Source organism: Cricetulus griseus, assembly GCF_003668045.3.
Source record: "Cricetulus griseus strain 17A/GY chromosome 1 unlocalized genomic scaffold, alternate assembly CriGri-PICRH-1.0 chr1_1, whole genome shotgun sequence".
In the NCBI taxonomy this organism is placed as follows: Eukaryota; Metazoa; Chordata; class Mammalia; order Rodentia; family Cricetidae; genus Cricetulus; species Cricetulus griseus.
The window spans coordinates 227,123,623-227,147,150 of record NW_023276807.1 but is presented as its reverse complement, the minus strand read 5'-3'; the positions used below and the strand labels follow the sequence as shown (position 1 = coordinate 227,147,150).

Here is a 23,528-nt window from a genome sequence, read left to right as displayed (position 1 = left end):
GGAGTTGGGTAAGAGCAGAGGGTCACTCACCTCGTTATGGATCAGGTTGGTGGAAAGGGAAGGAAGAGTGGAGTGTTTCCAGCTTTGGGGAGCTCCTCCCTTCCTGGACATGTCTACCCCAAGCAGGCGAAGGTCCTGGGAGATTGGGGTGAATGATGCTTTGGACGGGAGTTAGGTAAGAGCAGAGGCTCATTCACCTCGTTGTGGATCATTTGGCGGAAAGGGGGGTTTTTAAATCTTTTTTTTTTTTTTTTTTTTTTTTTTTTTTTTTTGAGACAGGGTTTCTCTGTGGCTTTGGAGGCTGTCCTGGAACTAGCTCTTGTAGACCAGGCTGGTCTCGAACTCACAGAGATCCACCTGCCTCTGCCTCCTGAGTGCTGGGATTAAAGGCGTGCACCACCAAGGCCAGGCGGGTTTTTAAATCTTAAACAGAAAGTCAAAGGCATAAGTTATATTTGATGTCACTAGTCTGTATTGTGTTACTAACACACTGTGTTAGACTGAGTGTGTGAAGAAGCATATTTCTTAGTCGTTGAATCTACATATGATGAAGGTCTCTTGCTGTATCAGAACATGGGAGAGGGCGTCACATATAAAGAAGCAAGACCATCTATAAAGCAACTCCCTAACCCTGCTGACATCATCCCAATTACCTCCTACAGGCCCACCTCCCGATTTTATCTACATAAGCATAATTTGGTGATTAAGTTTCTAACATAAATTTGGGGAACACATTCAAACTAAAGCACTTAGACATTAAAGGCTAAGAAGTAAGCTCATCCCTGGTGGTGGTAGTGAGACTGTCTAATGCTGTTGCCTCTGCTAGCCACTTGATGCCCCCAAGCCACCAGTTGGAGGAAGTTTGGGAAATGTGTTAGGCAACTGTAAATTATGTGCAGGCATAAAGATCTAAATATTCTTGCTATACAACTTAAAATTTTTTAAAGTAAGAATGTTTTTATTTGTTGCATAACTCTGTATAACTTTTATCATTTGGCAATGCTTTTCCTTTTATAATCATTTTATAGCACCAGTGAACTAAGAAAATACCGTCTAAATTAGTGACACATTCACAGGAATTATAACTGAGGAGAATTCAGTGAAATTTGTTTGTAAAAGTATCTGAAGATGTCACACTACCTGGTTGCAGGGAAGCATCCAGACCAATATTTATTTCAGTAAGATAAAATGGGAGTGGAAATATTCTCCAGAAAGCAGAATTTATTCCAAGCTTGTCAGACAGTACCTCAGAATGGTTTTCATAATATGAATATTAAAACTGTTATAAAAAGGAGCCTGTTGAAGATACTAGCAACATGTTTATCAGTGTATGATGCAGCAGTCAGCAGCAGCTTTATGTGAAAAGACAAAGACTGTACAGTATGCCTCCCACCCCCAGGTATGGGAGCATGTATTAGTTTACTCCACAGGGGACCCTGGTAACATATTAAAGAAATGATTCCACCCAGTTCTGGCTTTTTTGGGCCTGCAGGAGCACGGATGATGCAAACACACAGCTATGTCACCAAAAAGCACAGCCTAGAGTGGCCAGTAACTCATGAGAGCTGTGTTCCAGGAGCAGGAGCTTCAGTACTTACTGTCTCCACTGGGGAGTACCCCCTCTGCTGCCCTCTTCACTGCTGTCATAAGCTTGGGGAGGGGCCTCCTTCCTCCTTCCAGGAAGAAGGGTTTTAAATAGGATGAAATAACCAAGCAACACTTCACCCCCTTTTGTGGCACTTAACTTTTTCCATTCCTCTTTGATGATGTTCCCTGAGCCTTGTTGGGAATGATATAAATGTCTCATCATTTTCTCTGTGTTTGGCTGAGCCTGTGCCACAGTGCCACAGCAACAGTCATAATTTTTATGAGCTTGACTGGTTGTCTCTGCAATAAACCCACTGTAAAAAAGAAGTTTGTCTCCATGAATAACTGAGGTTGACAGCAGCAGTAATCTGTAGGCTTAAACATTTAGAAGGCAATTTAACAGGCACATAACATCCATTAACAGAAGAGTGGCAGTTACTTCTGTCCCAGGACCTATGACTTGCTTAGTCACAGACTTTGCCCTTACTAAGAGTACCAGATACGGGTTCAATGCCGTGGGACAGTCCTTAAATAAAAGGAAAACAGTTGCACTCATAACTATTGTCCTGCCACTGTTATACTGATGGGTACATTTTGCCAAGCTCATTTATGTGTGCAGCATGAAGCGTCCCATAACAAGCAAGACTGTCACTTGCAATTTTACTGAACAGACTGTGCCATGCCTTCAGCACTATGAAAGCCAGTCAGCTGTGTCCAACTCTGATTTCCTGTGTAGGCCACAGCATGTGGTGTCATGAGCAGTAAGGTCTTACCACCTATTTCTGGTGTGCGGCCAGCACCTGTGGCAGTAGTCATAGTTGGTCTCAGAAGTCTCCCTGGCCAACAGCTCATGGGGAGGAGCTCACCTTTGGCACCAAGAAATATTCACCAACTTTATGGCTTCTGGGAATGTCCTTTCTCTGCCTAGTGTAGGGTGTTCTGTATGTTTAAACTGTTTAATTGCTGTTTTCTGTTTTTCCAGAACAGGTTAGCTCACAGGTAGCACAACATAATGGAACCTTTCTCACAGAGGGAGGGGAGGCCCATCTCTGAAGGCCTATTGCTGCTTGCTCTGGGGTAGTTCCAGTGGATCTTGGATAGCTAAGGGAGTATTGAAAAGAAATGTTAATAAAATCCAATAAAGCATGAAAAGATCCACCACTTCTGTCAGGTGTTTCCATAAAAGAATTATGTTGTATACAAAGGCATTATCTTAGTTTCTCTTCCTATTGCTGTGAGGAAATACTCTGAAAAAAAAAAAAAAGGCAACTTAAGGAAGAACAAGTTTATTTTACTCATAGTTGAAGGTTACTGTCTGTCTAGTTAGGGTTTTTATTATTGTGAAGAGACACCATGACCACAGCAAGTCTTGTAAGAAAAACATGAAATTGGGGTTGCTTACATTTTAGAGGTTAGTCCATTATCATCATGGTGGGGAGCATGGGGGTGTTCATGCAGACACGGTGCTGGAGCTGAGAGTCCTACATCTTGCAGGCAACAGGAAGTCGACTGTCACACTGAGGGAAGCTTGAGCAAAGGAGACCTCAAAGCCCACCCTCCAACAAGGCCACACCTCCTAATTGTGCCACTTTCTTTGGAGGCCATCATTGTCCATCATGGTAGGGAAATCACAACATCAGGGGCTTGAGGTAGCTGAATGCTTTGTGTCCACATCAAGAAACAGAAGGCCATGAATGCTTGTAGTCAACTCATTTTGTTCAGTTTATACATTCCAGGACCATTATCCAGAGCATGGTCCTGGCCACAGGAGGCAGGTCCTCTCAGCTCAGTTCCCTGAATCTAGGAATACCCAGTGGACTCTCTCCCACCTAATCCTAGCTCTATCTCATCAAGGTGACAGTTGAGATGAACTATCCCAGGTATGGAAGGGAGACCCGCCAGCCATCTAGCCCTTCACAATCCAGCCATTTCCTGTTAGCCCTCTGACCTCCTGGTACTGGGATGCTGACATGACTGCAGGGTCACTACAGATCTCTTGACTTCAGCAGACTGTGCAGTGAGCTTTCACTGCTCGTCTAGATTCAGGTCCAAGAGAGAACAGGATCATGTTCTAACCCTGCTGTAGCTGCCTGGTTCTGACACTTTCCTGGCCAGAAAAAATGGCTCTTTTTCCGTGGTTCACACATGGCCACCAGGCTGAACACACTCAACCCCCAATAGACATTGTTGTAAGGAAGAAAATTGTACAACATACTCATCTCATGCCCATGCAGCTGTTGTTCCCCGATTCATCTTTGGTTCTGTCAGCCCTTGTTGGGGCCAGTTGCATGCTTTGACTTCTCCTGAGAAGATGTGGACAATTATCTATTCACTCCAGACTTAGGTACCATCAACGGATCAAAGAAATGATTCTACTCAAGTCTAGTTTGATGAACCCATGGGTTTTTTTGGGTTACTTTTGAAAGCAGAGGTGACTCAAAGCAGTAAGTCCCTAAAGAGCCCACCCCATCGTGATTAACAATTTATGGAACCTGCATCCCTGGAGCTCCCTGCACAGCTTGTATGTAGTCCCTCAGAGAGCCTTCTCTTCCCTGATAATTATTCATTTGCTTATGTCACTTTGATGAGGAGGCTAGGGACTCTTGTAACTTTCTGCATTTCTGTGAGCCTTGCACTTATTTGTTAGCTTCCTCCTACATCTTCCTTCATCCAGGAGGGTTTCCTTCATAGGAAATAACTACTACAGAGCAGGTATACATGCAAGAAGTAACAGTTTCATTTTATATTACTCTTTACTCTGCAGATATACTACAGGAGTCCTTTAGATGCTGTTTGATATACTCATATATACTTTGAAGGGCACGTATCGTTATATATAATGCTGGGTTTTCTCTTTTTATTGCAAATAGATTTGTTTCATACAATATATTCTGATCAATGGAATATTATTTTATTTCCCACCCTCCAACTCCTTCCACATCCTTCCAGCTTCCCTACTTACATAATCCACACCTTTCATTCTCTCCCATTAGAATACAAACAAGCATATAATGATAGTAAATGATAATAGTAACAAATATAAAATGAAAACAATCAAGAATAGGGGAAAACAATCACAAAAAAGAGCCAAAATAGAAGTACAAGAAAAACATACAGATGCAGAGACATACAGAAAACACATTAAAACAAAATAAAAAACCACAAAATGGAAGTAGGTGATCTGTGAGGTTAAAAAAAAGAAGAATGCCCAGACAAAACATTGTGAGACATAAAAAGATACCATCAAGTTCCTTTTATGTTGGCCATCTATTGCTGGCCATGGGATCTTTCCTTTAGTATGGTTGGTATACTCCGTGGGACTCCATGCAGAAAACTGAATTTTCCCTTTGAGAGTAGGTATCAGTTGCAGATAGCTTCTGGGTTAGGGATAGGGATTTGTGTTCACTTCCCCTCTCAGGCCTGGGATCCCATGTGGCTTAGCCTTATGCAGGCATGCTGCCTTAGTCTCTGTGAGTTGTGTCTAGAAGGCCTTGTTTTCTTGGTGTCCCCCATCCCCACTCTTACACTCCTTCTTCGTCGTCTTCTGCTGAGTTCTCTGAGCCCTGAGGGAAGGGATTTGATGGAGACATCCTATTTAGGACTGGATGTTTCAGGGTCTCTCACTGTCTACACATTGTCCAGTTGTAGGTCCTCTATTTATTCCAGTCTACTCCAGGAGGAAACTTTTCTGATGGTGGCTGAGCAAGACACTGATCAGTGAGGGCAGCAGAGTGTCATTAGGAGTCATTTTATTGCTGCATTCCTTTAGCAAAACAGTAGCATTTGGTTTTGCCCTAGGACCGTGGCCTGTCTAGTTTCAGGCTCTTAGCCACTGTGGCAGTGTTGGGCAGCAGTTCCATCTTATGGAATGAGCCTTAAACCCAATCAAATATTGGTTGGTTGCTCTCACAACTTTAGTGTCACTATTGTAGGCAGGTCACCATTGTAGATCACATGGTTTGTAGCTTGGTTGTTTGCTTTTCTTCTCTGGTAGTGTGCAAAATCCTTCCAGTAACATGAACATTTGTCAGTAGAGGTGAAGGCTCTAGGTAGGCACCAACTTGACTTCATTATGTATACTGAGTTATATTGGTGTTGTGCTCAGTAATAGGGCCTTGCTGTATGTTTCTGGAAAGCCACCAATAGCCTTGACAATAAATAGCCTGGTTTGTTTGGGGGTTTCTATGGGGCTTTTTTGATCAACAACTCAATTAGATGTTACCCATTCCTGGCCCCAGAGATTTCATTTTCTTATGGCAAGAGATGTCTAGTGGGGCTTTGTTTCCTCTCTAAAACTCTCCCCTTAGTCCCTCCCTTACTCCATTCTTCCTTTCCCCTCCCTGTTTTATTCTCCCATATTCCAGCTCCCCACCCTAGTCCATCTGTAGCTACCTATTTCATTTCTCCTTCCTAGGGAGATCATTTCCCTCCCCCATCCCTTACTCCATACCTAATCTCTATGGATACATGAATTCTAGCCTGCTTATCGAAGTCTAACAGCTAACATCCACATATAAATGAATATACACCATACATACTTTTTTTGGGGATTTGGGTTACCTCACTTAAGATCTTTTTTTTTTTTCTAGCAGCATCCATTTACCTGAAACTTTCATGATTCATTATTTTAACATGAGTAATATTCTGCTGTGTAAATGTACCACATTTTCTTTACTCATATGGTGAGTGACATGTAGGCTCTTTCTAGCTAGTTGGAGTAGAGCAGCTCATCCAGTAGAATGTAGATGAGCCAGTGCTTCTGTAGTATGATGGAGTGTTTTGGGTATCTGCCCAAGAGTGGTATAGCTGGATCTTGAGGTAGATCTTTCCCAGCACCCTAAGGAACTACTTTCCAAAGTGCAGTCCCACCAGCAGTGGATGAGTGTTAAAGTGTTGGGTTTTCAAAACTATATTCACCCATAACTTTGTCCTTCTCCCCTTCCTGTCAGCTCAGCTTCCTTTGTTATCCCCCCAACCTCCTGTTCTCTCTCTCTCTCTCTCTCTCTCTCTCTCTCTCTCTCTCTCTCTCTCTCTCTCTCTCTCTGTGTGTGTGTGTGTGTGTGTGTTCTATTGCTGTGATAAAATAACCTTACAAAAGCAACTTCAGATAAAAAGGATTTTTATACCTGCACACATGTTTTCTGTGCCTGTATAAAATCTAGGATATACAAATGATAGAAAAGAAGCAGTATCTGTTGTGCTGAGCCTGGGTTATTATGCTTAATATGGCGACCTTCACTTGCAACAGTTTCCCAATGAATGGCCATATTTCAGTTTTGCTAAATAAAGCTCCATTGTGCATATATGTACTGTACTTCCCTGTCCTGTTGATTGACACCTAGGCTGATGCTGTAGCTTGGCAGTGGTGTATAATGCTTGTTTGGGGTTTGTTAAATAAGGTTTCCTCCATAGGCTAGGTTGGTCTTAAACTTGTGCTCCTCTTATCTCAGTCCCAAGTGTTGTCATTACAAGCATGTGCTACCTTCTTTATCCTATTTTGTTTTATTTTAAAATGTGTTTTCAATATAATTTCTTTCTGTGTGCCTTAATAAGGTAAAAATTAACCAGTAACTAAAATGACATACATTTTTGTTATTAATGGTTTAGAGTTTATTTTCATTTTATTTTTTTGAGACAGCATCTCACTATGTAGCCATGTCAGTCCTAGAACTCACTATATAGACCAACAGGCTGGCCTTGAATTCACAGAATTCCACCTGCCTCTGCCTCCTACATGCTGGTATTAAAGGAGTGCACTGCTACATCCAGCTTAAAATGACATAATTTTGATGATTTGTGTTACTTTCCTGTTTCACTTTCAGAAGTAACCCTAATGATATAATGGTGGCAGTTACCCTGCTCTGGGCTTTGTCCTCATTCTCTCATCACTGGAGGCCAGCCAACCTAGAGAGAGAAGGCTTGTCTCTTGTACTTCAGTATTAGTGCACCAGTTTGAAGAAAAGATTTAGGTGTAAAAGATGGAAAAAATAAGGATGACTTTTCATTAAGTTTGGTTTACTGAAAGGTCTTTTTAAAATAACGATTTATTCTTTTTATGTGTATGGGTGTTTTGTTTACATGTAGGTAGGCACATCAGAAACGGCAATCAGATCCCATGAGACTAGAGTTACAGTTGTAAACTGCCATGTGGTTGCTGGGAATTGAATCCAGGACTTCCAGAAGAGCAGCTAGTGCTCTTAACCATTGAGCCATCTCTCCAGCACCCACTAAAATGTCTTTTTAATTCTGAAGTTAAGTTCCTCCATCCTTGAATATCCTTTCCAGTGACATGATGGCATAGAATAGACTGGCTTCTGTGTGCTTTCCTTTCCAGTGACATGATGGCATAGAATAGACTGGTTTCTGTGTGCTTTCCTTTCCGTGTGCTTACTTGGTTTATAAGTAGTTGATTAGTCAGTCACCAGCATTTGATTTGTGTGGTCACTGGAATAAATTAAAATGCCTGAGAACTAGTGCATTAAAACAGACTTATGGTTAATATCTGTTCTTCTGACTTCACCTAGCTCTATTCACTCCCATCCCCAATTAATCCAAAATACATCAGGCTTAGTTATTTCTATTGTTCTGTATCATAAAATGTAAAATACTTAGAAGTTTACAACTTAGTATTAAATAGGAGAAAGTTACAGAGAAAGACAATGTTAACTGTGTAACCTGACCTGCAAAGTGACTGACATCATTCTAAGGCAAAAAAGTAAAAGCATGTATGTGTACAGAGAATAGAACTAGATGGAACATACCTCAACTTAATAAAAGTTGTATGTCACATATTCTCAGACAGCATCATCCTAAATAGAGAAAACTTGAAGCAATTTTGTCAAAAACAGGAACAAGCTAGGACTGTCCATTCTCCCCACATTTTCAGTATAGTACTTGAAGCACTAGCTACAGCAAATAAGAGGAGGAAATAAAAGGGATACAAATGGGAAAGCAAAATCATTTCCATTTGCAGATATTATATATAAAGATCCCCCCAAAAAACCCACCATAGTTTCTAGAAATTTTCCAGGAATAACCACCTGCTAGGTTAACAAACTAGCAGGATACAAAATTAACTTTTTTTCATTCTTTTTAAAAAATGTTTTAATTACTCATATTTAAATATCCATCCCCCCTTCCCTCGCCCTCCCATCCTCCCATGTTCTCCACCCAACCCCCCCACCCCGACTCCTTCCCACGGATAGTGAGGCCCTCCACCAAGAACCTTCAAAGTCTGTCATATTGTTTGGGGGAGGGCCTAGGCCCTCCTTGCTGTATCTGGGCTGCAATAGTATCCCTCCATAGGGAATGGGCCCCCAAAGTCCATTTGTGCTCTAGGGATAAAGACTGGTTCATAGACTGTCTTGGCCTCCTAGTTGGCTCCCACACTCAGAGGGCTTGGTTTGGTCCAATGCTGTTGCCCAAGCTTTATGACTAGGGTCTCCATTCTATCAGTAGGTCAGGTCGAGAGGAAGGAGAGTCTTCATCCAGTTGCCGTTCGAAGCAGAAACAGACACCCACATCTAAGCACTGAACCATACTACTGGAATTCAGTTGTAGAGAAGGAGGAGGGTTGAGCAAAGGAGCCAAGACGGGGATGGAGAGACCTGCAAAATTAACTTCTAAAACTCTGTAGTTTTTCAATATACCAGTAACAAACATGTTGAGAAAGATCATGGGAACATTCATTCACAGCAGTGCCCTCCTCCCAAATCTAGGAATAAACCTAGCCAAGGAGGTGGAGGATATCTGTAGTGAAAACTTTGAATATCTCTCTGATGAAATGAAATGAAATGATGTTATAAAATGGAAAGACCTCCCATGCTCATGGATTGGTACAATTAATATTGTAAAAATGACCACCTTTAGAAGATTACAGATTCTGTACAATACCAATAAAAATTCCAGATTCTTCACAGAAATAGAAAAAAAAATTCTAAGTTCACATGGTCATAAAAAAGACTGCAGAGAGCCAAAGCAGTCCTGAACAGAAAGAAGAGTGCTAGCGGGATCCCCACACTAGATTTCAGGTTGTACTGCAGAGCTAGAGTAATGAAGGCAGCTTGGTGCTGTCACAAAAACACGTAGACCAGTGGAACAGAATACAAGACCCAAATTCAAATGCACCTAATTACATATGTCTTCTGTTTGACAAAGATGCCAAAAGTACATGCTAGAGGGAAAATAATATCTTTGATAAGCGATGCTAAGAAAACTGGATGTCCACATGGTAAAGAATGCATTAGACACGTGTCTATCACCCTGCACAAAAATCAGTTCGAAATGGATCAAAGACCTCAGTGTGAAACCTGAAATGCCAAAAGTGCTAGGAGAAAACATAGGGTGCCTCCAACATATAGGTATAAGAAAGGAGTTTCTGAGTAGGACTCTGTTTGCTCAGGAATTAAGGAACTGATAAACAGGACCTCATAAAACTCAAAAGCTTCCATCTAGCAAAGGAAATGATGGGCTGAGAGAAGAGGAAGCACACAGACAGTCTTTGCTAGGCATGTATCTAGTAGAGGCTTCCTAGTCAGACTATATGAAGAACTCAAAAAACAGAGTCAGGAAAGCAAATGACCCAACTAAAGAATGGGCTGTCAATCTGAACAGAGAATTCTCAAAGAAACAAAAATGGCTTTAAACATTAAAAAATGTTCACTTAGCAGTTATGGAAATGCAAATAAAAACTACTTTGAAATTTTATTCTACTCCAGTCAGAATAGCTAAGATCAAGAAAACAAATGAGAAATATTGCTGATTGTGCAGGGAAGGGGAACCTTCATTCACTGTTAGTGGGATTGCAAACTGGTGCAGCCATTATGGAAATCAGTATGGAGAAACCTTAAAAACTAAAAATAGATCTGTCATATGATCATTTATAACACTTCTTGAAATGTCCCCAGAGGACTAAATATCTTACTACAGAGATACTTGCTCAGCTGTGTTTATTGCCGCTTTAGTCACAATAGCTAAGAGATAGAAGCAGCCTAGATTTCTGTCTGATGATGAATGAATAATGAATGTGGTACATAAACAAATGAATTATATTCAGCTTTAAAGAAAAACATGATTGTTTACTATCTGTGCTTACTACTGGACTGTTACCCCCCATGTTCTGGAAACATAGCATGTTATACTACTTTATTAATACTTTTGAATTGATTGACAGATGGACAAAAACAAAGTGGTATTTCAAGAAAAAAAGCAAAAACAGAAATGAAAGTAGCAGGCAAATAGATGGAACTGGAAATACTCTGAGGTAACCCAGACTCAGAAAGACAAATGCTGTTTGTTGTTTTGTATTTGTGGATCCTGTCTCTGATCTTTGGATTTGATTGTATAGCTTGGGAGTCAGCACAGAAGCCAGAAAATTTGAAAGAGGGAGCATTGCAGGTGGGAGGAAGGAGGAGTCCTAGAAAGGGGGATAGTGGGACACAGATGCTATGCAGAGGGAAATGAGGGGGGAAACAGGGTGGTGACTTAATTTGGTATGGGGAAGGAGTAAAGCTAATAGAGAGGGGGAGTCAGAGGGTGGTAGGATAAATAACACTAACGTTTTTCAAAAAGTCCTTGAGAGTATGTGTGTATGTGTGTATGTCTGTGCACACTCACACACACACACACACACACACACACACACACACACACACAATTCAAATAGAGTTATCATACATGGGGTGATAGGAGCCATAGAATCACTTCCTTCCTTCCTTCCTTCCTTCCTTCCTTCCTTCCTTCCTTCCTTCCTTCCTTTCTTCTTTTTTCTTTATAAGATATTCCAGACAAGGGATATGTCCCTTGGAGTTGTTGGTATGGACAGGAGATGAGGTATCCTTGAGATCCTCAAAACAGTATAAGCTTATTGCCATTGTCATGGTTATCTCCCACAATTTGAAGGTCTATTGTTAAAGACACCACATACTTCCATCACAGGGCTTGGAGTTGGCACTGCCTGGAAGCCACCTCCCTGAGAATTAGCTCAGTTAGTATCAGAGAATGCTGTGCAGTCTGCCAAGAGGGTAATCAACAGTCCTGCCCAGCTGGAAATCCTGGGATCCACAACGAATGGTGCAGCAAAACATCCCCACGGGTGCAATAGTGACACTTGTATCTTGGGAGTAACCTACAGCTGTCTGGTTGAAGTTAAGACCTCTCAGTAGGAAGGAGCTCATCCCTGATCTGTAAACTTAGCCAACAACCTGTGGCTAGAGGGATCAGACATCTTAAAGGACATCCATCTGCTGCCATTTTCATAATTTAATGTAGCCTTCGTGATATTCTAATATTTACCCTTATACCTACAGATAAATGCCATTCTCACCCCTCATCAAAGAAGCTTTTTTTTTTAAAAAAAAATTATTTGTATGTGAGATGGTTTGCCTACATGTGTGCATGTGTAGCACATATATGCTTGATGCTTGTTGAGGCCATAAGAGGGCAGCATCAGATCCCCTGGATCTAGAGTTACAGATGGCTGTGAGCCTCCATGTGAGTGGTAGGAAGCAAACCAGGGTCCTCTGCAGGAGCATCCAGTGCTCTTAATGGCTGAACCCTCTCTCCAGCTCCAAGAAGCTTCTTTCTACAACAGATGGCGGTTACTACAGAGATGCACAACTCTTCAAAATGCAGAGGTTAAGTGGCCATGGGGTGCCCAGCTCTAGTTGGAACTTCTGCAATACAGCCCCTCCATGTAAGGCTCAGGGAACATTACAGAAGAGAATTGTAGGAGGCAAAGGACCAGGGAGACTGGCACAAGATACTGTCTTCTGTATAGGACAGGGTTGCTGTACTCCCTAACTCTGTGCACACCACTAACAAATCCACATGCCAGAGCAGACGGAAAGCTTTAAGAGGCCCCAGCCCTAAATGAAGAGCTGTAATGGTTAGCCCTAAACACATGTACATAGGCAGCATTAACTGGAATCAGGTGTGTGTGTGTGTGTGTGTGTGTGTGTGTGTGTGTGTGTGTGTGTGTGTGTGTAATTATAGAAGTGGTCATGAATTCAGGATGGGAATGTCTTAGGGTTTCTATTCCTGTGAAGAGACACCATTACGACCGCAGCTCTTATAAAGGAAAATATTTAATTGGGTGGCTTGCTACAGTTCAGAGGTTCAGTCCATTATCATCATGGTGGGACATGGCAGCTTGCAGGCAGACATGGTTCTGGAGAGGTAACTGAGAGTTCTACAGCTTGGCAGGCAACAGGAAGTGATCTGTCTCACTGGGTGTGATGAGCATAGATGACACCTCAAAGCCCACCTCCACAGTGACACACCTCCTCTAACAAGGCCACACCTCCCACTAGTGTCACTCCCTTTGGGGGCCATGTTTTTTTTTCAAACCACCACAGAGGACAACACAGGAAGAGTTGCAAGGTTTGGGGGGGGGAGACAAAAATGATGTAAATAAATATAATGTATTTATGTATGAAATTCTCAAGATTAAAAAAATTATTTAAAGAATAACTCATTGAATTACATACCTATTCTTTTATATCTTTATTGTTTTTAGGGGAAACGTTTTGTTTATTTGCTGAGAGGTTTTCCAATGTAGCTTTGGTTAGCCTGGAACTCTCTATTGAGATCAAGATGGCCTGGAATTCATAGACATGTGCCTTTCTCTGCCTCCTGAATACACTGCCATGCCCAGCTCTCCTTTTGTATCTACCAGTGATTCTGAGCAAATAAGGTCTTTTCTTTCTTTTTTTTCTTTTTTTTTTTTGTTGCAGTAGGTGTTACTGACTTCTGCCAACAAGATTTGATGCTATACTGAACTACCACCCTTGTCAGGGCTAATACAACTACTTATGGGATCATGGCTTATATACTGTATGTGCACTAAGCATTGATGTTCTTTACAGGCATGAATTTAATTTAACCCTCATTATATCCTCATAAAGTAGAATAACTGTTGTCTCTATTTTATATCTGAGGAAACTAAGATATAATACTTTAACTTTTCAGGTCCCACAGCTACAAGAGTTCAGAGGGACAGATCCAAAGTCAGCCATGGCTTGCATGGCTTAGGGATTGACCTACCTAGGATGAAAAGGAATGAAGAAAAGACAGGCTCTCTGTCTGTCTCTCTCTGTGTGTGTCTCTCTCTGTCTCTGTCTCTGTCTCTCTCTCTTTCTCTCTCTCCACACGCGCACGCGCACACACACACACACACACACACACACACACACACACACACACACACACACACACACACACACACAAGAGCCAGACACTCTGTGTACTCTGCTGGAATCTCAGCTTGTTCATGCATCACCATGGGGGAGGGAGCATAGGTTTAGCTAACCTCAGTAGGTTGTCTCTGTAGGAACTGTCAGGAGGCAGTCATCCTCAAGGAGGAAACTGCACTCACTTTCCTGTACACACTGTTTTTAGCTGACTGTCCATAGTTCCTGGAGTCAGTGCTCTGCCATCCCCTAAGCCTGACCCAGGAAGGCCTTGCCATTCCTAGGAGTCTGAGGCATTGGGGTCCTTCGCATGGTCATGCTCTTTTAAGACATGTTCACTCAGGTCTTCACCTGCCCCCACAAAAGTCTGCCACAGCTATTGCTATTGTTTAGGGTATAGAGATATTAAAATTATAATAAAATATCAAATTATGCCAGAATTCGTTTGAAAATATTTTGTTGCAAGGGGCAAATAGTATATTCACTCAGTATTGACCAGAATAGAGTTGTATTTCATCAGCTTAAGTGTAATCACTTCGATTTGATTTCATAAACAGTGAAGAATTTTTAAGCAGAGGAGACAAGCTGGCTTGTTTTTAAATTCATGTTCCCAGTAGTATGAGGGGGTGTTTATTGCAAGGAACTAGGGACATGGAGACCCAGTAGGAGGACACTGGGATAGTTTTAGCTTATTATTCCTGTAGCAATAATAATGCAATAAGAAAGAAGGTAGGTTTGAGAGATATTTGAGGGATAAAGCCAACATAACTTCCTAGTTAATGATGTGTGAGGTCAGTGGGAAAAATAAAATCTAGTGTTGCTGTCAAGTTTCTGTTAAAATAGAACCATAAGAAGGAAGAGTGTGTATTGATAGGAAAATGACTGATGTGAATTTCGAATTATAGATCTAGAGCCCAGAAGAAAGCCTACAGAGGTGCAGAATCGAAAGCTTTTATGAATGTAAGGAAGGTCATCCTGAGAGACGATGTAGAATAGCAAAAGTTGGCCAAGAACAGACCTCCAGGAAAACAACACAAACAGAATAGAAGCCTCTAAGCACTCGAAAGTTATGGCACACTCAAGATTGAAAATCAAGGATTAGATGTGGAAGGAGAAGCAAGGTTTCCTCAGCAGTGTTAATTGGTTTCGTCAAGTGACTATTCCCAGTATCAGTCTCAGTAGAGTGGTAATGATTTTGTCGGCATTATGTGCTCACAAGACGAGGTTTGCTCTCTGCAGTGAAAAACGGAGACAATGGCTGGACCATTAGCTCTCCATTTGAATTGATAGAATCATACCATCTTTTCATACTTTACCTTAAAGGCAACTATTGAGTAAGGATAAACATGAAAATAATGAGGGAAATTAATTTTCTAACTGTGGAGTGCAGCTGTCTTTAGACACAAACGGTGCTGTCAAATAATGTTTCACTCCAATTAGAAACTTTTGTACACTTTCATAAAATATATGAAAAGTAATAAACTAGGGAGATTATTACAGGCAGTTTAACTGAAAGGAATAAGTATTTAGAAAACTCAAATCTTACAAATCTAATTTTAAAAGGCAACCCATATAGAAATCCAAAGATGAAAAACAGACTAGGTAATGTATAATAAGAATACATCAATATTGGCCACATTTTAAAATCCACATTCCAAGTAGTAGTGAGAATGAATTGATAGAGCCTCTTATGCAATGTTTGCTGAAAGGAATGTAAATTAATACATCAGGGAAAGGATTTCGCACTGCCCTTCAAAAAATAAAAATTATATAATCCTAAATCCAGCATTTCTCTTTCTGGGTACAGAAAGATGTGGGCCAAGAGACCTACAGAAATCTCCCCTTTAGAGTCTATTCTATATCCACTTCTCCTTTGGGGATGTTAGCAAGTCTTGGGGATTAAATGCCCATTTATCAGAGACAATGGAATTTATCTCTCAGACTAAGTATATTTTTGAATCCCAGAATAGTTAAGCCAGTGATCTGTTACATGAGGCATATGTCCTGATGCCTCCTAAACATCTTAAAAGTAGCATATCCAAATCTGGTCATCTCACTGTGCCCAGGCCCATTTCATCCACTTTGATGCTCATGCAAATGTCTGCTATAGATAAGATCCAGTTCTTTGCTGGCTTCCATTCTGGGTCATGGGCTACATAAAATTGCTTATCTTTCCTTTTCTCAAGTGTTGTACCATAGTCCCACAAGCAATGTGTATGTGTTAGATGAACTTTTAAAGATAGAATTCAGACAATGCCTTAAATCCGCCAGTGTCTATGTGTTTCACTCACAGTAAAAGCCAGACCTGACAGTGTGCTACAAGGCCCAAGGAAATCTTATTTCCCCTTGTCCCTCTCCATCTCCCTGGTCATGCTCTTCTGGTACCTTTAGTATTCTTGCAGCTGAGTGTGACTGTCATAGCCCTCCTTGGGGACTTTGTACTGGTTGCTCTCTCTATGAAAATGGTCTTTCCCTAGAAACCCATGTGACTCATTCCCACCCTTAAATCTTTGTTCAGAAGTTACCTTCTTGGTGAAACTGAAACTGAACACCATTTTGATTTTCAATTCTTAGGTAGCCCTGCCAAACACTTCTTGGTACCCAGCCACCCATCCTACCCTGCCTTATTTCTTTGTTATATCATTATTTTTGAACTTCAGACATGTTTTCAGCACACATACTTGCAAACATACATGATATATTTTTCATGTATTTATTACCTAAAATTTTTTAAATGGTGTGGGTTGTACATGCCAAGGCACACATGTGGGGTCAGAGGACAATCTGCAGGAGTCCAGTTCTATTCTTTCACCATGTGGATCCTGGGCATTGGATTCAGATTGTCAAGCACTAACAGCAAACACCTTCACCCACTGAGCAATCTCTTCCAGTGTAAAGGAGATTTATCCATTTTTCATTTACTGACCTATCCCAAATGCATGTGGCAGATGAAGTTACAGAAGATAATACTATCTAATTTTATAAGTCTCAAAGTTAAGCAAATTAGATTGGCTAGATATAGGATTGTTTTTTCTTTCAGATTTGTTTCCTGATACTAGAGTCTGACCTGGGTCCTTGTGTAGTGTTAGGCTAGTAGCTAAGCACAAAACACGCTACCATTACTACACTCCTCAACTAGAAAACTGTGGAGATAAGAAGTCAAAGAGGGCCAGTGATGGCACACACCTTTAGTCCCAGCACTTGGGCAGCAGAGGCAGGCGGATCTCTATGAGTTCAAGACCAGCCTGGCCTACAGAGAGTTCCAGGACAGTCAGGACTACACAGAGAAACCCTGTCTCGAAAAACTGAAAAAAGAAGAAAAGATTAGCTATGAAGAGTGGTGGCTGCAAGGAGCACATAAAGATTTGTTTTGATTTTATGGTGACTTCTTTGAGTGAGCGAAGAGTAGCTCCGTAATCACTAGGAATACAGGGCAGCCTTTACCATTAGTAGGCTCCTGAGCAATTGTGACATTGTTGGTAAAGTTGAAAATACGAAATTTAAAATCGCACTAACCTGTTGCCCTAGCTGTGTCTTGCCCTACTGTTTTTAACCTTCGGGGAGACACTGGGCCTTTCGACAGGGCCTGCACTTGAAAATTAATTATCATGTGAGACAACCCCGCCTTTGCCTGTGTGCCCTTGACCAGTTACTTAGCTGTCCTTGGCGGCTGCTTCTCTAGTAATGAAGCCACTACTTCAGTTACCAAGCAGGATACTCAGGATGGCCCCTCTCTTCTGTGTAATCATGTGTTTTGAAAGTCTATAATCATACTTTTACTTACGATAGCTGTCAGTTATTGAGCTGCAACAACCAGTTGCCCTGGTTTAGCAAACTCGATTCTCCCAACTGTGCTTTGAGGTTGACCAGCTGAACCTTTCTGTGGGAGAGAGTCAAAGAACAGTAGTAAACTGCCATGCTGGTAAGTCCTGGGGCTGATTGTAAGCATAGCTCAATGTCCAAACCCTGTTGCCCTGCTCTGCTGCCTGTCACAGATCCCACCCATTACTTGTATGTGCGAGTGAGCAGCTGTTAATTTGATTTTACATGGGATCGTAAGTAATGAAAAGACCTTCCAGAAAAATCTCAGTTTTTCCCAACTTGTAACTGAGTATAGGTCACATTCCTGGTATCTAACTAATTTTGGATGACTCACATATTTTGTAATTATGAACAACAATGCTATCCACTAAGCATTATTCTTTAATGATCAAAGTCTTATTTTTAAAAATCATAAAAAAGAAAGTAAACCAATAATAAAAGTAAAAACCTGCATCAGCTTTCGAGGGGAAAAAATAGCATGAAATAAATTCCACCTTTAAGGAACTTGTCATCCATGCCTATTGTGTGGGCGATTCTTTGTGTATTATAGACATTCCTAAAGATTAAGCATGAAATGCAGATGGTTATACATTCACATTTTGGATTAAGGCTTTGAAATTAATTTACCCCAAACTTTGTGGGTAAAAGCCAGCAGCAGGGTGGGTGAATAAACCTGTAAACAAAAAAGGGAGTGGTTTTCCATCGAATACGTCTCCGTAAGGTTTATTTTGATGAGCATGTACATTGGCTCTTCAGGAAGGCGGAGCGCCATGCATTCAGAGAAGCAGCTGGAGACGCCTTTTAATGGTTTGGTTTCAGTAGCTCCCAAGCAGGACCCTTGGCGCTGTTTCCTCTGCCGGTCTTTCCCGGTTCACTGTAGGTCATGTGATAGCTGTCACGTGACTCGGTCAAAGGCTCTTTGAGGAAAAAAAAAAAAAAAAAAAACGAAACTGTTCTCCAATTAAAGCGGCTAACGTGTACTGCGCCGTTTCCTTGTTGGCTTTTCTTGTCCGCTGCTGCTCCTGTATCCTGTAGAAACAAAATGAGTGGTAAGATTTGCTGTTTTTGAGCATTCGCTTTCATTTTAAAACATAGCAAGCTTTGTATTTACCTAAAGCCGTGTTGTGTGGTTTTTAATAGATGCCAAATCTGTTCGCTGTAAAAACACTCTAAATTGTTCTGCGGTTATGAAAATAGTCGACTGGATGAACTAGACTGATTTTATATTTCACACCATGCCCCTCTGGCCTCTTGATTTTATTCGGGTTTTCATTTTTTAAAACTGACCTGAAAATTGGCATCAGATAATTTGGAAGCCATTGTGCACGCCAGCAAGTAAGCAGCCCGTTGCATATTTAATTTTAAATGCTTGGACAAATTTGTAGTTTTGCTTTTTCCTTTAAAAATGAAATTTCCTGAATGTAAATGTAGATTAATGTGGAAGCAATTAGTTTTATGCTGGGTGAAACGAATTCGTCATTAAGTTATTGGTGACACTTTGAAGAATTGGGGTGTGGGGTGGGAGAGTTTCTCAGATTTAAGGCAAATGCCAAATAGAATTGTACCCTCTTTTGCTGGTTTGTGAAATAAACACCCTTAACAGTAATGAAATCACTTTGTGCTTTGAGATAAATTTTGCTCACAGCTTGTAAATTCGGAAGGAGCTGTTAGGTTTACCCACAGTTGTTCAAGCTTTCTTGTGCCGGTGTACATTTTATGCACTCCCTTATAGCAGGTTGGACACAGTCTGCTTTGCTGCATACAAATTTAAGACAGTTTGTAGTTAATCTAGAACTTCCTGAATTACAAAGTATTGTTGGACCTAGGAGGTAATCAGGTATTTGTGTTTCTAATAAAGAGTTTTGTTACTGTGGACACAGGACAAGCAATATGGTGCTGTTAGCATTTGGATCTGAATATACTGTGTTTTCTGTTTATCAGTTGGGGGTGTGGCAGGTTTGTGCTCAGTGTTGAATATATCCCACCAATATTTTAGATTCTGTGTGTTGTACTGGTAAATTGCCGTTTAAAAATCTAACCATGTGGCATTTCTGCCTCCTAATTAGAAAATTTACTTAAGTAGTTAAATGATCACATCATAAAGGAGTTTTTGTGCTACTTCATTTTACAACTAAATGATGGATTATTTTAGCAGCTATCCAAAGTAAAATGTGAGCTGAGCATGGAGATAAATGCCTGTAACACTAGCATTCTGGAGGCTGGGGCAGGAGGATGGTGAGTTTGAGGCCAGCCTGGGCTACCTAAGAAGACCCTGTCTCACAACAAACAACAAACAGAACAGAGTGCAGTGTTCTTTGAATTGTAACTGCAGTATTTTATGTAGTTATAGTCTCATTTCTAGTAAAAGGAGGACACCCTGCAGCAGCTGTGTCCTACAATGGCGTCACCAGGTAGAAGTTACTATTCTAATAGCTAAGTAGAAACAAAACCACCTATTTTAATTGTTTTGAGTAAACAGCAGTTCTGCTTTTGAAGATGCCTGTCTGCTTTGTTTTATTTCCACATTGCCTTCGTCAGTCCCTGTCTAATGGTAATGACTGGGCTTGACACAAGATTAAACTTTGCAGTGGGTACAAAGGGCCTGAGGTCTAAGCTTTAGCACATGGAGCTCAGCAAGGGAGAATTTCCTTTATTAAAAAAATAAATACAATTTTCAATAAATTCTTTGTTTTTCAACCAAGTTTCACATTTTATAAATAATATCTAAGCCAGTTCTTAGAATTTGGAAAGCTAGTTCCTGGTTTATGTAAATTAGTTAATGAATAAAAAGGAACATTAGTGTACAACTTCCCATTTCTCCAGAGAGCAGAAAAGTGGGTTTTGAATGAAGATTTAAAGAGGGCTCTCACAAGTGTTATTTAGTAAACTAATAGGTAATTTTTACTTAAATTTAGAATTGTGTTCCTGCTTTCACTCATGGTTTTCAAGGAAATAAAAAACAAAACCCTTTAGAGGCAAGACCTCATATATGCAGTTACCAGCAATGAATAGCATTTCAGTGTTCATGTGATGTATATGCTGAGAAATGAAACTTAGTATTTTTAATTCCGGCTCTGCCACTTGGGCAGGCTTAAGTTCCCTCTGTCTCATTTTCTGTCTGGAAATGGGTAATGATAAAAATAGTTGCTTGATTAAATGATTATAAAGAGAAAAATACATTAAAGACCTGGCATATAGTGTTAGTAGCTTACGATTTATGATTAAAATAATATTTAGAGGAGGCTGGAGTGATGGCTCTGGGGTTAAGATGATTGGTTGCTCTTACAGAGGACCTGGGTTCAGTCTCCAGCATCCATATGGTGGCTCACAACCATCATCCATAACTCCAGTTCTGGGGGATCCAACACTCTTCTGACCTTCACAGGCACCAGACACACACATGGTAGACCAGTACACATGTAGGCAAAAAACTTTCACACATTAAATAAGTAAATATATCTTTTAGCAGATAACATTCAGAAGAACTTAATGTATTTTGGAGCTGTGATGTTCCTCGGTGGCTAGCCAGGCCCTGAGCACTGCAGCTCCATGCTTTTGCCGGGCACCCTCTGGGGAGAGTGTGTTATTGCTGTGATCTATACAGACGTCCATAGTGTACTGCAGAAGTCTGCGTTGCCTCTGCTTGCTTTCTAGTAACCACTCTGTCTGTCCTAACTCTCCCCTCCCCGTTCCACCATCCCTTTTCTTTTCTCTCCTACTTTCCCTCTTTTTCTTCATTTCATGTTTTCCCTCTTCCTGCTTCTCTCTCTCATCTTTCTCTTCTTCCTCTTTTCCTACCCCCTTCTCTTTATTTCCCTTCATTTGCTGTGATTTAGTATTTTTCTTCTCAGAGTCCATTTTCTTTAATATTCTGTTTTTCTTCTTTCACTTCCCCCATCACCCTGGGTTATTCTGTCCTCACCCCCCCACCCCCGCCCCCACCCCCGCCTCCAAGAAAGACTGGAATCCCTCAGGACTTGCTGGAACCTGTGTGCTCTTCAGTCTGGTGGCCTGACAGTGGTGACATTCCCCTCACTGTCTGATTTAAATTCTAAACATCCTGAACATTTTTTTTTGACCAGTTCTGATACTTTTCTTAGAAGAGATAATTGCTCCTTAAAATAAATAAATAAAGGAAATAAAAATTCAAATGATTAAAAACTGGTGTATATGGGACACTGCAGTCTAAAGTTACTGGGAGACAAGATCTGAAGATGGGGTATTATTTAAAAAGTTATTTAAAGCAAGTAAGGTTTTTGTATTAGAAAGAATAAAACCTTCCAAAAGTGCTTATTTTATTCCCAGAAAGGTGAAAAGAGAATAAGATAGTATTTATAAAGGTTATCATGAAAGATGACAACATAAAAGTAAAAGATAAAGTGCCAGTGAAGTTCAAGTTTCTTGTTTAGAATGTCCCTGTACTCAGAGACTTTAACATTTACAGTCTAATGCTCATGTACATCCCTCTGACTGTTCTCAGCCCCAGGGACAGGACCACCCCACACTGCAAAGAACCCATCAAAGAGCCTTATGGTTCTTCTCTTGCTATTCCCCATTTGGCCAGCCTGTTTTGTTGATTTGTGTGTGGGAGGGGTTCCTTTTGTATTTCTAATTGATGACTTTTTTGTAAATACAAAGTTCAGTTTGATTTTCCTACTTGCTCAATCATTAGAGTCCCTTGGGGGTATTTGTACAGTAAATATAATGATTTGAGATTATAAACCAACTGAGCATTTCTATTGGAGAGCCTGTAAATCTTAGGTCTTAAGTATTTCTCAGGTTAGTGCAAGCACTGGGCAAGTTTGGGAAATGTAAGTGTACTTGAAAGATAATCTGTACACTTTTTTTTTTTTTTTTCTCAAGACAGGGTTTCCCTGTGGCTTTGGAGGCTGTCCTGGTACTAGCTCTTGTAGACCAGGCTAGTCTCGAACTCACAGTGATCCGCCTGCCTCTGCCTCCCGAGTGCTGGGATTAAAGGCATGCACCACCACCACCACCACCACCACCACCACCACCACCACCACCACCACCACCCGGCTCTGTACACTTCTTAAAAGATAATCTGTACACTTCTAAAGTAAATGTTACATAAAACCTTACATGTAATAACATTTATATAAAATGTTATCTAAAAATATAAAGGAAATGTTATATAAAAATTTGGTAATCTTCATTTCTTTCCATGGTATTATATTACAGCCACTGTTGGCTTAATGTTTAGCTTAGGTGAAGTAGTCATATTGCTCTCCACTTCTCCTTGCTAAACAGCAATGCATTATTGTATCATTTCTGTAACCCATTCAGGTCCTGCTCAGGTTCCAATGATGTCCCCAAATGGTTCCGTGCCTCCTATTTATGTGCCTCCTGGATATGCCCCACAGGTATGCTTTTTGTGTTATATATCCTTATATGTGTACCTAATGATGTTGATTCTGGTGAAAATACACTGTTAAAGTTCTGGATGTTATCTGGCTCAGTATCTTCTGTTTTTCCATTTAAAATATTTTATTACTTGAGGAAAGAAGGAAAAAAAAACATTGGTAGTACTCACCACTCAGAGTTGTCTTTGGGCATTAAATTACAAAGGAAAATTCAGGGTTTTGTCTCCTTGAATATACAAATTGTGTAACTAAGTTATCAGCACATAGCTTTTTAGATTATTGACTTTAAAGAAAGCCAGGGTAGTGCTTCCAGCCTTGTTCAAATAAAGGCTTTCAGGTACTATCAGTAATTATATGGGCATACTATGGTGAATAGGATTTGTTCTCATGTCTCCTTGCATAGCCCAGGCTGGCCTCAGACTTAACAGTCCTCCTGGTCAGTCTCCTGAGAAATGGAACGCAGGAATATAACACTATACCTGCCTCGCACAAAAGAGCACTGAAGTGTGCAGTCCTGAGTCTCTGGAGGTCACTGCCCATCCACACCATA

At 40.7% G+C, this 23,528-nt stretch overlaps 1 protein-coding gene across 5 annotated transcripts in view; it reads left to right on the top strand.

The window, feature by feature from the left end:
* Positions 1-23,528, top strand: part of Fndc3a (fibronectin type III domain containing 3A) — a 153,959-nt gene that overhangs the window by 82,526 nt on the left and 47,905 nt on the right. For 3 of the 5 annotated variants that reach the window (XM_027390163.2, XM_035453295.1, XM_035453293.1), the window contains one exon: positions 22,902-22,978. The exons of 1 other annotated variant lie outside the window; for it this stretch is intronic. In XM_027390163.2, coding sequence (XP_027245964.1) covers positions 22,902-22,978 — 77 coding nt within the window. Of the gene's footprint in view, positions 1-18,509; positions 18,647-22,901; positions 22,979-23,528 lie in introns of those variants that run through there. One more of the 5 variants, XM_027390165.2, reaches the window with a different exon arrangement.